We start from the raw sequence: 12,502 nt of genomic DNA on the forward strand, positions 1-12,502 counted from the left end.
TCGTTTCAGCAGGGCAGACCACAAGTGATCACAATGACTTCGGTGGACCCCAACACAATCTTGGGGAAAATATTTAATGCAAATATGTCACCACTGGAACATACAAATAAATAAGTAAGCTCAGAGCAGCTGAGAAAAAAAACCCAAGGAAGTAGAACTGCCCATCCCCCTCAGTCCCAGATAATCCATTTTCAAAATACGGATAATAAAATACACAAATACGTAAAGAAGATACAGAACATTCATCATAAACCAACCTGAAATAAAAATAAAACCAAGGACAAACCCTAATTATTTTATTTCTGTATATCAAGACTACAAATAGCATTTAAACACTTAATTTATTATTCAAATTACGAAATTATACATTTTGTTTTGATATGGTCATTGTCTTAAAAGTGTCATTCAGTTTCCCCGCATTTAAAAGCATATTGCTAATTCTGGTCACTTCCACAGCACGGCCCCCAGCCCCGGTGACAGGAAATGCTGGTGGGGGTGGGGAGTAGCCACTGGGCCCTCCACGCCCCCCCCACACTCCCTTCCACGCCCCCACCGATCCCCTGCTCCCCTGGTTGGGAGGGAGGGCCGCTCTGACGCACTCCGTTTTCAGAGACCGGAATCACCCAGCAACAAGGAAGGTCCCGATAAAGTGCCTTTTTAAGAGAGAGTTACCAACGCCCCTCCCCCGGGCCCGCGTGGGACCGGCCGGTCTTCCTCCAGAAGCAGCACCTTCGAGAAGCGGAGGGCGCAGGGGAGGGCGCAGGCGGCGCATTACCCCACGCATCCGGGAGGGGGGCGCGTGCCCCGGGGTAGGAGGGCGGTGGGCCGCGGATGGCCCGGCCACAGGGGGCCACACTGAGTGCAAAGCCGCAGCCGCCCCTTTGGTTCAAGTGACTCCGATGCCAGTGTCTGTTCTCCCCACGTCGCCACTTCTCAGAGGCCACGCGTGCCGTGGGGCCTGGACGAGACCCTCCCCTCTCCCGGGAGCTCTCCCGCCACAGCGTGCAGCCAGGAAGGGAAGAGGGATGAACGTCCCCTCGCACACACCCACACACGGGAGTACCCAAGCCACCACGGTGCGGTCCTCGGTACCCCGAAACAAGCATGCTAGTCCCGTGCAGGGGAATGGCTTAAACAGCACAAATAAAATATTATCACGTTGTGTATTTTCCAGACCTAACCACTTTGGGAAAAGGCAGCAGGAGAGAAAATGCCTTTCGTTTTAACAATTAGGATTGTAAACAATTCAGCCACACGAGAAGCAGCGGGCCCCGAGAGTGACGTCTCCACGTCTCAGACCCCACGTCTCTGCGGACGGAGCACGCGCCGCCCTCCAAGAGCCCCGCCAGGAGCCCCGCCGGCGGAGGGAGGCTCGAGTCCACCAGCAAAGCCAAAGCTTCATCTTTGGTTAATTTCACTGAGTCGCCACTAGTCTTAAAACTGTGCTCTTGTTGGCAAATTACTAACGTAGCCGCATGGCACGTAACCCTTGTTATTCTAAGTTATCTGAAAAGCAGTGTCCGTCTAAGTAAGTGACCGTGACTTACTGGACCATCTAGACAATGGAGGGGGTGGAATGAGGGATGGGGGTACGCGGAGAGCTGCGGGAGCCCGGCCCCAGCGCCCTCGGCGGCCGGGGGGTGCTGCCTGTGCTGCGGGCACCGGTCGGTTCTCTGCAGAGGGTCAGTTCCGGCCTCCGCTCAGCTCAGCTCGAAGCCAGCAGCACATTCGATAGCGTAGAGGAGCTTACTGCGCAGAAGCGTCTCGTCGTAGAACTCGGGCAGCTTCAGCAGGTTCATGCAGGTGCTGGCCGTGGGGAGCCGCTCGAGGTCAGAGCCTCCGTTGTGAATGCAGAACGCGGGGTACAGCTCCTGAAAAGACAGGGGTGCACGGGGCGGCTTTAACAGGCAGGCTGTTGAATGAATGTCTTAAAAAGCACACAAAACTCACCTGCTTCAAACAGTAAAAAGTTGCTGTGGTCACATTTCCCCAAAAGACTTTCGGTGTTTCACCGCACCCCAGACTACACTCCGTGCAGGGAACAGGACGAGAATAGCGCTCACTCGTGGGAAAAATAACCTGTTCGGTAAATAGGGCCTCTAAGGCATTGTGTTTCAGTCTTTTGAAAATCTGTTTAAAATTCAAGAAGCTGAGAGGGTGAAGACTTGAATACAGGGGCCTGTTTGTTTCTGTGGAAATGTGGGAAAGAAGGCAGCACCCGGGGCAGGGAGGGGGTGGGGGCGGCGGTCTTCTCCAGACCAGCACACTCTGCAGGCAGGCGGACGGCCATGTGGATGGGGTAACAGAAAACACGGACCAAATTCACTCAAAAACAAAACAAAACAAACAAACCCCCAAGAAACAAATTCACTCAAAAGGGGCGAGAAAGGGGTGCCGGGTGGCTCAGTCGGTTGAGCGTCTGACTCTTGATTTCCGCTCAGGCCATGATCTCAGGGTCGTGGGGTCAAGTCCTGTGTCAGGTCTTCGATGAGCATGGAGCCTGCTTGGGATTCTTCCCCTGCCCACCCCCCACTCTTTCTCTCAAAATAAATAAACATTTAAAAAAAGGGGGGGGGGGGACAACATCTAAATACCAAAAGCAAAATGAAACAACGAGCCTGTGCACTGACAGCTTTGTCACGCAGGGAGGCATCATCCCGAGTGTGGTTCCAAAGCCGTGGTCGTGTTACACGTAAGTAGTGCACAGGCACAAAGGACTGTAACTGTGCGGTCCTGGGACTCACCAGGAGATGAAGCCAAGGAGAGAACTGAAACCAAGACTGTCAGTGGCAAAACAAGATGTAAATATAAAATCAAATACAAGCCGACATTTGAACTGGAAGTCTCAGTTTGAACTTGTGATATATGTTTCTCTTCAGGGGAAAAAAAACACCATTTCCTAACTGTCCCCTGCAAAGGCCACAAACAATCCCCATGCGTGACAAGGAACAGACTAAGCACGCAGGTTTGGTCTCTACAGTCCCATTTCTCACCGAAAGGAGCCAGGCCTCCTGGGGGAAATCTGGATTCCACGTGGAGCCCAGAAGCGCACATGACACATGTCACCATCTGTCACACCAGAAAGCAAGAAAGCCTCCCCGAACTCCGTGGGTTAAAGGGCCCACCTGAAGGCACCCCCGCCCACAGGAGGGCACTCTGAATATCAAAAAGAATGACAGCAACGGCCTGAAACGCAGAACACATTAAAGCCTGAGCGTTCACCGTGGTAGTGAGGGAACCAGAGGTACGCCTGCCTGTAGGAGATGTGGGCTCACCCACTCGATATTCCGAACACTGGAAGCTGAAGGGTGATCGTGACTTGTTCACAGGGGAACCAAACAGTTGAAGAGAAAAAATAAAGTTTTTCTTTATAGAAAATTCCAGCTGATAAGTGAACAGATGAGGCAGCGGGAACACAGCTGATGCAGTTGTCTCACCCCTGGTTACAGAGTAGATTCCAGGGCGCCCGGGCGGCTCGGCCGCACCCCTACATTACAGAGTGGATTCAGGGGCACCCGGATGGCTCGGCTGGATGGGTGTCTGACTCGATTTCAGCTCAGGTCGTGATCTCGCGATTTGTGAGTTCGAACGAGCCCTGCGTCAGGCTCTGGGCTGACAGCACAGCGTGGAGTCTGCTGGGATGCTCCCTCTGCCCCTCCCCCGCTTGCATGTGTGTGTGTGCGCGCTCTTCTCTCTTTCTCTCTCTCTCTCTAAATAAAGACACACTAAAAAGAAAAAAAAGCCAGGAATGGATCTAGGGAGTGTCCACAAGGGGCCTCTGTGACAGACGGCCAAACCAGCGACCCCAGGCGCGCACGCCGGTCTCAGCACCGCGCACCGCTGACTCCCCGGCACCGGATCCGTGGTGCTCAAGTCGGAAAACACAGAGCGGACGTCATCCATGCAACGTTACCGCCAAAAGAGGAAAACTCAGATCTGGAAGCTGATGAGACCTCTCACGACCCCTAACGAGATGCAGGAGGAACGACCCAGCTCCTCCAGTAATCACACCACAAAGTGCCAGACGAGAGGGAGACGGACAGCACAGGCCAGAAAGAGAAAAGAGCAAAGCCAGGCACCAAGCAAGCACGGCGGACGGCCCGGGGCTTGTTTGTACCGGGAGCACTGACGGTACCAGGGGATTAATGTGATTATTTTTTAGACCTGATGATGTCACTCTGGTTATTTTTTAAGGCACGGTGTAAACATTCTCATCCTGCTGTCCCAGCTGCCCAGCCCCCGTCCCCTGAGCAGTAATATTTGGGGGTCTTAAGTATTATCCCACAGAGATTAGTGCATATACAAGAAAATATTTTCTCCAAAATCTATAAAGAACTTTTCAAACTTAATACCCCCAAAACCAAATAATCCAGTGAAGAAATGGGCAGAAGAGATGAACAGACACTTTTCCAACGACATCCAGATGGCCAACAGACATAAAAAGATGCTCAACATCACTCATCATCAGGGAAATACCAATCAAACCCACAATGAGATACCCCCTCACACCTGTCAGAATGGCTAAAATCAAAGAAACACGAAAACACAAGAAACAACAGGCGTTGGTGAGGATGTGGAGAAACGGGAACGACGTTACACTGTTGGTGGCAATGCAGATCGGTGCAGCCACTCTGGAAAACAGTGTGGAGGGTCCTCAAAAAGTTAAAAACAGAACTACCCTGCGACCCGGCAACTGCACTAATAGGTATTTATCCAAAGGATACAAAAATACAGATTCGAAAGGGGTACATACACCCCAATGTTTATAGCAGCACTATCAACAACAGCCAAACTATGGAAGCAACCCAAACGCTCACCCACTGATGAATGGATAAAGAAAACGTGGTGTGTGTGTGTGTATACACACACACACACACACACACACACACACACACACACACACACACACACAAATGGACTACTACTCAGCCATAAAAAATGAAATCTTGCCATTTGCAACCATGTGGCTGGAGCTAGTGTTTCATGCTAAGAAAAATAAGTCAGTCAGAGAAAGATGCCATGTGACTTCACTCCTATGTGGAATTTAAGAAACACAACAGATGAACATATGGGAGGCGGAAAGAAAGGAAGACACAAAGAAAAGGGACACAAACCATAAGAGGCCCTCCACAGTAGAGAACAAACTGATGGGTGGGGGATGGGCTGGGGGGGGATGGGCATAAGGAGGGCACTTGTGCTGAGCACTGGCTGTGGTATGTAAGTGAGGAATCACTGAATTCTACTTCTGAAACCAATATTGCACGGTAAGTTAACTGACTAGAATCTAAATAAAAATTTGAAGGGGCGCCTGGGTGGCTCAGTCGGTGAAGCATGCAACTTCAGCTCAGGTCATGACCTCACAGTCCATGAGTTCGAGCCCCACGTCGGGCTCCGTGCTGACAGCTGAGAGCCTGGAGCCTGCTTCGGATTCTGTGACTCCCTCTCTCTCTCTGCCCCTCCCCTGCTCAAGCTCTGTCTCTCAAAAAATAAATAAACGTTAAAAAATATAAGAATACATAAAAATTTGAAAAAGAATAAATAGAAAAAAAATTTTTCAGGGTGCCTGGGTGGTCAGTTGGTTAAGCATCTGACTCTTGATCTCAGCTCAGATCTTGATCTTGGGGTCATGAGTTCAAGCCCCATGTTATTAGGCTTCATGCTGGGTGTGGAGCCTACTTAAAAAATTATTTTCTCCCTCCCCATTTAAAAACTATGAAATGTTGGGCGCCTGGGTGGCTCAGTCGGTTGAGCGTCCGACTTTGGCTCGGGTCATGATCTCCCGATCATGGTTTGTGGGTTTGAGCCCCACATCGGGCTCTGTGCTGACAGCTCAGAGCCTGGAGCCTGCGTCGGATTCTGTGTCTCCCCCTCTCTCTGCCCCTCCCCTGCGCATGCTCTATGTCTCTCTGTCTCTCAATAAATAAACGTCAAAAAAGTTAAATAAGTACGTAAAAAATATGAAACGTTAGCACAACGCATACGTACAGTGTCGTGTGTAAGTCTTCCCTTGAAAATGTGTCTTTACGATCTTTCTGTATCGATCCAGCTTCCTGCTTCTGAGGCTGCACAGTGTTGCACTAGACGTATGCAACAGTTCGTTGATGGGCATTACTCATTTCCTTATTTTTACAAATACTGATGCTGTGAATAAGCACGTGCTTCAGTTATTTCACACCTGTGCAGGCGTATCTGCAGGCTAAACTGACCAGGCAGGCTGAGCGTGAGACCTCTGGAAATGCCAATCCTTCGCTGGCTACAAACGACCGGGGGCTCCATCCTTCTCTTATACACAGACATTCATCACACACAGGCCGGGCCTTCCGTGTTCTCTTCCAGAGCGGACGCGAAGACGTGGAGACGGTCTTCATCCCAAAAGCCTGAATCTGCTAACTCTCGGGCACGCGTGGCTTTCGCGCTCCATGACTACAGGATTCCAGACACTCAGTGTGCCGCACCCCCTCTGTCCCGGTGCAGAACACGGGGCCCAGAAAGCAAAACGGCGGCCTACCCACACGGGTGCCGGGGTGGGGGTGGGGGGTGGGGTTATCCAGAACCAGGGTGGTTTCAGCTCCGGGTCAGTGCCCTTCCTCCCCAGAGCTGTGACAAGAGAGCCTGTGCTTCCAACGCCAGCACCCAGGCAGACGTACGACCCGGCCCCTGCTCACACGCACACGTACTGGCACCTTCTCTGAACCCTCCTCTCCAGGCCATGACCCGCGTAACTGTCTGTGAAGGGCAGTCTGGCGCCTACACACCCACATCCCGTGACCTCCACCCCCAGGACTGTATTGTGCACCAGCGGTCGCAGACCTGGACGGAGGTTTATGCATGAAGATGGTCCCCACACCGGTAGGAAGGAAGGCTTGTAAACAACTGATGGAACAGGAAGTAAACTGTGGCAAATTCACATGATTGGACATTAGGACGTTTATTAAAAATATTTCAAAGATGACTTAATATGAGGAAAAATGACCCTGATGTAACGTTGAGTGAAAAAAAGGCCTACATGACTGAGCACACAATCAGCTTAAATTATATTTAAGAATTATGGTCAAACAGTATAAAAAATAATTACCTACCGACCACTGTAGTGGAAACGAGCGAGCAAAATTGGAACCGTGTCCCTCCTCTGACGGGGACTCCAGGAGACCATGTCACCCAGCACAACAGGCACCCAACTGGCCCAAATTGCGTTCCAGCTGGTTTCGTTTCGTTTATATGTTGAATTTAGTGTGTATTTTACGACATGGGCAAAACCGGGTTAAGAGAACAGCCCACAGAACACCGGATGGAGACTTACACGCTTCTTACCAATCAGCCCCTGGACATCTCTCCACTGTTCAATGAAGAACTTCGTTTAGGGAGCTTGGGGGGCTCAGTCGGTTGAGCATCCGACTTCGGCTCAGGTCATGACGTCACGGTCCGTGAGACTGAACCTGGCGTCGGGCCCTGCGCTGACCGCTCGGCACCTGGAGCCTGCTTCGGATTGTGTCTCCCTCTCTCTCTGCCCCTCCCCTGCTCATGCTCTGTCTCTCTCTCTCTCTCTCAAAAATGAATAAACATTAAAAAAAATTTAAGGGGTGCCCGGGTGGCTCAGTCTTTAAGCGTCCGATTCTTGATCTCAGCTCAGGTCATAATCTCACGGTTTGTGAGTTCCGGCCTCATACCAGGCTCTGTGCCGACAGCTCGGAGCCCAGAGCCTGCTTCGGATTCTGTGTCTCCCTCTCTCTCTGCCCTCCCCCCACTTGCACTCTGTCTCTCAAAAATAAATAAATGTTAAAAAAAAAAAAGCGCTTATTCAAACAGTATACGTGGCATACGGTATGTGCTAAAAACCACTGTCTTTTAAAACAATTACAGTTCAAAAAAAATAATAAAACAATTACAGTTCATATGCTATTTTAAGTGTCTCATAAAAGTGTCAAAACAGGATCCAAAAGAGAAACAGAAAGGATATTACATTTATTATTTAGCCTTTTGAGTGCATTGAGGACAATAATTTTCTGCAATGCTTGAATAAAGTGCGATGAAAGCATCACACAGTGAGACAGGAGGGCAGGCGCAGGGAAGGAGGGCGAACAACGGCCTGGGCGGGAAGAGCTCAAGGGCATTTGGAGTAAAATGTCCCGGTTTGGCTTTCCGTTCAGAATGCTAATTGAATTTCCCACTTGGAGTCTTAAAAGTAAAAAAAAAAAAAAAATGAAGTTCTTCACTGCAATCTGAGTCAAGGGCACTATTTCGTGCATTATTAAATAGAGCACAACGGGAATTTGCATTAATTCAGAGTAAGAAAAACCATCAATTTGTTATGTGGCCTGATGGCAACTTAACAATTTTCTACAGCGCTGTAATGACCTTTTTGTCTGTAGCCATTGCACTCATTGAACGTATTAAACTTTAATTAGCTTTAGCAGGCGCTGTTCTCCGCCGCTAAGCCGGCGCTAAGGAGTCTCGTGACCTGTAGATCACGCACGTCCGCCTCTGCCTCGCGGTCCTCCACCCGCGGGCCGCCCTCCTCCCCCACCCGAGTCCCGCCAGCCTCCCCAGGCACGCAGCCCAACTGGAGAGCGCACACAGCAAGGCGACTTCTTCCAACTGTGGAGTCTAATTTAGGATGGCTGCAAAGATGTTTGAAAACTCTATTATTACATTCTACATTTAATAGGCTTTAGATCATTGAAAAAAAATCCAAGATAGGAAGACTGTCTCGTAACTCCCGCAAGTAACGCTCATGTGACAGTGACAAGTCAGTTATGACTGTGTGGGGTCCCCAACAGGGGACAAGAGGGTTTTCATTATTTGGGAATTAAAAGCCAACACGAAGCCCACACTCCTCCCTCCAGCCCGCAGCGCTCCCACACGCCTTTTACACAGACTCCCGCACGGGCGCTCAAACGGCTGGAACCTTCCGAACCTTCCTCTTCCAGCAAGACCCCTAATTTTTACTGGCCTGGGACTAATTAACCAGGCGCTGGCAGAAATCTCCGGGTCCTCCACTCAGTTTTGATGGGAGCAGGTCCTCCAAACTTCCCTTCACGAAAGCAGGTGCTTACTTTTTTTTTACCTCTAGGTGTGGGGGTCATTTAGAAACTGGAAGATACCACCAGAAGCCTGGTTTCTCATAATGAATGTTACCGATAAAGCTACGTAACGGTACTACGATCTTCATATGGAGAATTTCGTTTATAGAACTGTTTCCATCACCAGATGATGATAAGACTCGGTCCAGTGAACACCCTCTCCGGGGTCCGAGGGGTCCGTGCACTTGTGCACCGCCCCCTGCATTCTTCCTGCTCTGTGGGCCCCCCACACGCAACAGCCCCACACTCCACGACACGCCCAGGAGGAACCAAGAAGCAAAGCCACGTTTCCTTCAGGCTGTTTGCCTGGTTTGGTACCTGGTCGGTGCTGGCGCATAAGGCCACAGGGCAGGTTCACACAGTTGTTTCGGGGGCAGGGCTTACACGCCGGGTCAGAAGCATCACTCAGTCTTCGTGAATCACTGTTTCGGTGTGTCGCTTGTGCACAGCAGAGTTTTTAAACCCTTTAACACATGGCGTTATTCTATGTATATTCATTGTTGGAAGGGGTCGGCCTTCTCTCATTAATGTTAAGTGTCTATTTTATGACTCTGAGTGCTGTTTTCTACATCTGGCCACATCTGTTTTCTACACGTGGCTGGTACCGTTTCCCTTGTTTTGGATGCTTGTTTTCTCCCTCTCTGATAATGTGGAAGACAGAAAGGTGATTTTAGTTCTGATGTCACTATTACTCACGAACAGGTTTATCTTCATATCCTAACTCATCACCGCTTCCAAACTGTGAAGTGTCAACGACTCAGGTCCTGTGGACAGTAAGACCACTGTGCTCATGCCCGCCCCTCTCCTGTTCCTCCACTTGCTGGCTCCAGCTCTGACCGCACGATGGAGATGCTGTATGAAGCTACTGATGTCAAGTGTTCTTAAAGATTTTTTATTTTTAAGTTAAAAAAAAAAGTTCATTTATCCTGAGAGAGACAGCACGTGAGCAGGGGAGGGGCAGAGACAGAGGGAGAGAGAGAGAATCCCAAGCAGGGTCTGCACTGTTAGTGCAGAGCCCAATGTGGGGCTCGAACTCACAAACCATGAGATCACGACCTGAGCCACAATCAAGAGCGGACGCTTAACTGACTGAGCCATCCAGGAGCCCCAAAGATTTTTTTATTTTTTTTTTAATTTTTTTTTTTTCAACATTTATTTTTTGGGACAGAGAGAGACAGAGCATGAACGGGGGAGGGGCAGAGAGAGAGGGAGACACAGAATCGGAAACAGGCTCCAGGCTCTGAGCCATCAGCCCAGAGCCCGACGCGGGGCTCGAACTCACGGACCGCGAGATCGTGACCTGGCTGAAGTCGGACGCTTAACCGACTGCGCCACCTAGGCGCCCCAAGATTTTTTTATTTTTAAAAAATAAAAATATTTTTTATTGGGTCAGCTCTATACCCAACACGGGGCTTGAACTCACAACCCCGAGATCAAGAGTCGCGTGCTCTAGACTGAGCCAGCCAGGCGCCCCTAATGATGTTGATTTTTTTTTTTTTTTAAATATTTTTAACGTTTATTTATTTTTGAGACAGAGAGAGACAGAGCATGAATGGGGGAGGGTCAGAGAGAGGGAGACACAGAATCTGAAACAGGCTCCAGGCTCTGAGCTGTCAGCACAGAGCCTGACGCGGGGCTCGAACTCATGGACCGCGAGATCATGACCTGAGCCGAAGTGGGCCGCTTAACCGACTGAGCCACCCAGGTGCCCCGATGTTGATTTTTTAAAAACAGCTTGACTGAAGTGCAATTTACATACCAGAAGTTCTCACTTTTCTACACTTTTGAAATAATTTCAAAGTAGACATTTAAAGAAAAGAATAACATAGGTTATTGGAAGGTGCAAGCCTGCCCGATGTCTCACAGCACGAGCTCATCTGATTGATACCCTTCTGTACTGCACACACACACACGTGTGCGCACACACACACACAAACACACACACCATTGTGTGTCTTAGACCACTGATGCTGCTTTAACTTACAACGAATAAGGGAAACATACTAACTGCCCCTTAACCAATTTTAATCACTAATATTAAGGTGAATTATATGAGGCAATCATTAATTGTCAGAAATGATAAGTAACAGTGAACAGCCAGGGAGAAATATACCACTGACCCATGAACGATACTGGTCTGAACTGCATGAATCCACTTCTATGCAGATTGTTTTCAATAAATACAGGTCAGTACTACAAAGGTATCTTATCTTCTCTTACGATCTTAAATTTTCTTTTCTCTGGCGTACTATATAGTAAGTGTACGATGTATAATATATATGAGACACATGTTAATTGGCCATTTGTTATTGGTAAGGCTTCTCGTCAACAGCAGCCTATTTAGTAAAGTTTTTGAAGAGTCAGAAACTATATGTGGGTTTTCTGTTGCATGGGGGGCGTCAGTGCGCCCCAACCCCGTGTTATTCAAAGGTCAAGTGCACTTTTACTCATACCTTATTCTTCCCAAATACACTACATCAACATTTTTAGCTCGTGTTTCCTTCAGTAGGAAAACCAGCTTACGATGCATCACAGATGTAGGACACTGGTCATTCATATTCCAGTGAGCCCACCAGCCTGCCGGGCCTGTCCACGGGCCATCATGATCACACCCACCACATCAACAGGTCAACCCTGGGCCCAGCACCTTCATATACAGTAACGGCCAATCCTTAGTTGATCTGGCTGAAACACCTACTAACGTAACAACACCCCGGAATCTGGGGTTATAAAAGCACTACGCTGCCCGGAAAACAAAGGACAGATGGGGCCTGCTGGCCGTCCTCGTCGGTTACAAGCTGGAGCTCAAAGCACATGGCACAGAAGCCCTTACCTTAAACCCCAAGAGAGGGGGTCGGGAGCAGCTGGTTACAAACTTGAGCAGTTTGCGCTTCTCTTCATCTGTGAATCCTTCCACAACTCTCCAAAAGACTTTGATCACAGGATGGTCAGCAGAATAGCCTCCTAGGACAACGGGAATAAATGTTTTACTAAAAACAAGGTAATTGCAAAAGGAGGATTCTCCCAGAAACAGCAGAGCAAGACTGCTAAGAGTGATCCACCTTCGTCCGCCCGCTACAGCGACGGGCGCCGGCTTGTGGCTGGAAGCCAGCTCTAGAGACACCCTTCTTTTCCTCCACGTATGTTCCATGCCTGACAGGGGGCTTGAACTCACAACCCTGACTCACGCCTGAGCCAGCCAGGAGCAGCCGCCCCTGGAGACCCCGTTCATTCTGCTCCTGGGAGATGATGGACGAGTACGTGAGGGGACAGAAACCTCCGGAAGGCCCAAATACCAAAGGCCAGAATGGGAAACACCCCGCCCCCCCCGGGATGGGCCCTGGCTGCAAAGGCCTGGGTTCTGACTCCTCTGGGGGTTGAAAACCCACCTCCCCTGAGCAGCAGACCCTAACTAACAAAGG

At 49.6% G+C, this 12,502-nt stretch overlaps 1 protein-coding gene across 2 annotated transcripts in view; it reads right to left on the reverse strand.

Annotated features, from left to right (window-relative positions):
• Positions 1–279: 279 nt before the first annotated feature.
• The window catches only part of UBE3C (ubiquitin protein ligase E3C), a 121,675-nt gene continuing 109,452 nt past the window's right edge, over positions 280–12,502 (reverse strand). For both annotated transcript variants that reach the window (XM_086685378.1, XM_025929779.2), the window contains 2 exons: positions 11,914–12,044; positions 280–1,871 (listed from right to left, as the gene is read on the reverse strand). In XM_086685378.1, the coding sequence (XP_086541504.1) occupies positions 1,701–1,871; positions 11,914–12,044 (302 nt within the window). In that variant the 3' untranslated portion in view covers positions 280–1,700. The remainder of the gene's footprint in view (positions 1,872–11,913; positions 12,045–12,502) is intronic.

Source organism: Puma concolor, chromosome A2 (assembly GCF_028749965.1).
Source record: "Puma concolor isolate L17-30 chromosome A2, mPumCon1.1.hap2, whole genome shotgun sequence".
NCBI lineage: Eukaryota > Metazoa > Chordata > Mammalia > Carnivora > Felidae > Puma > Puma concolor.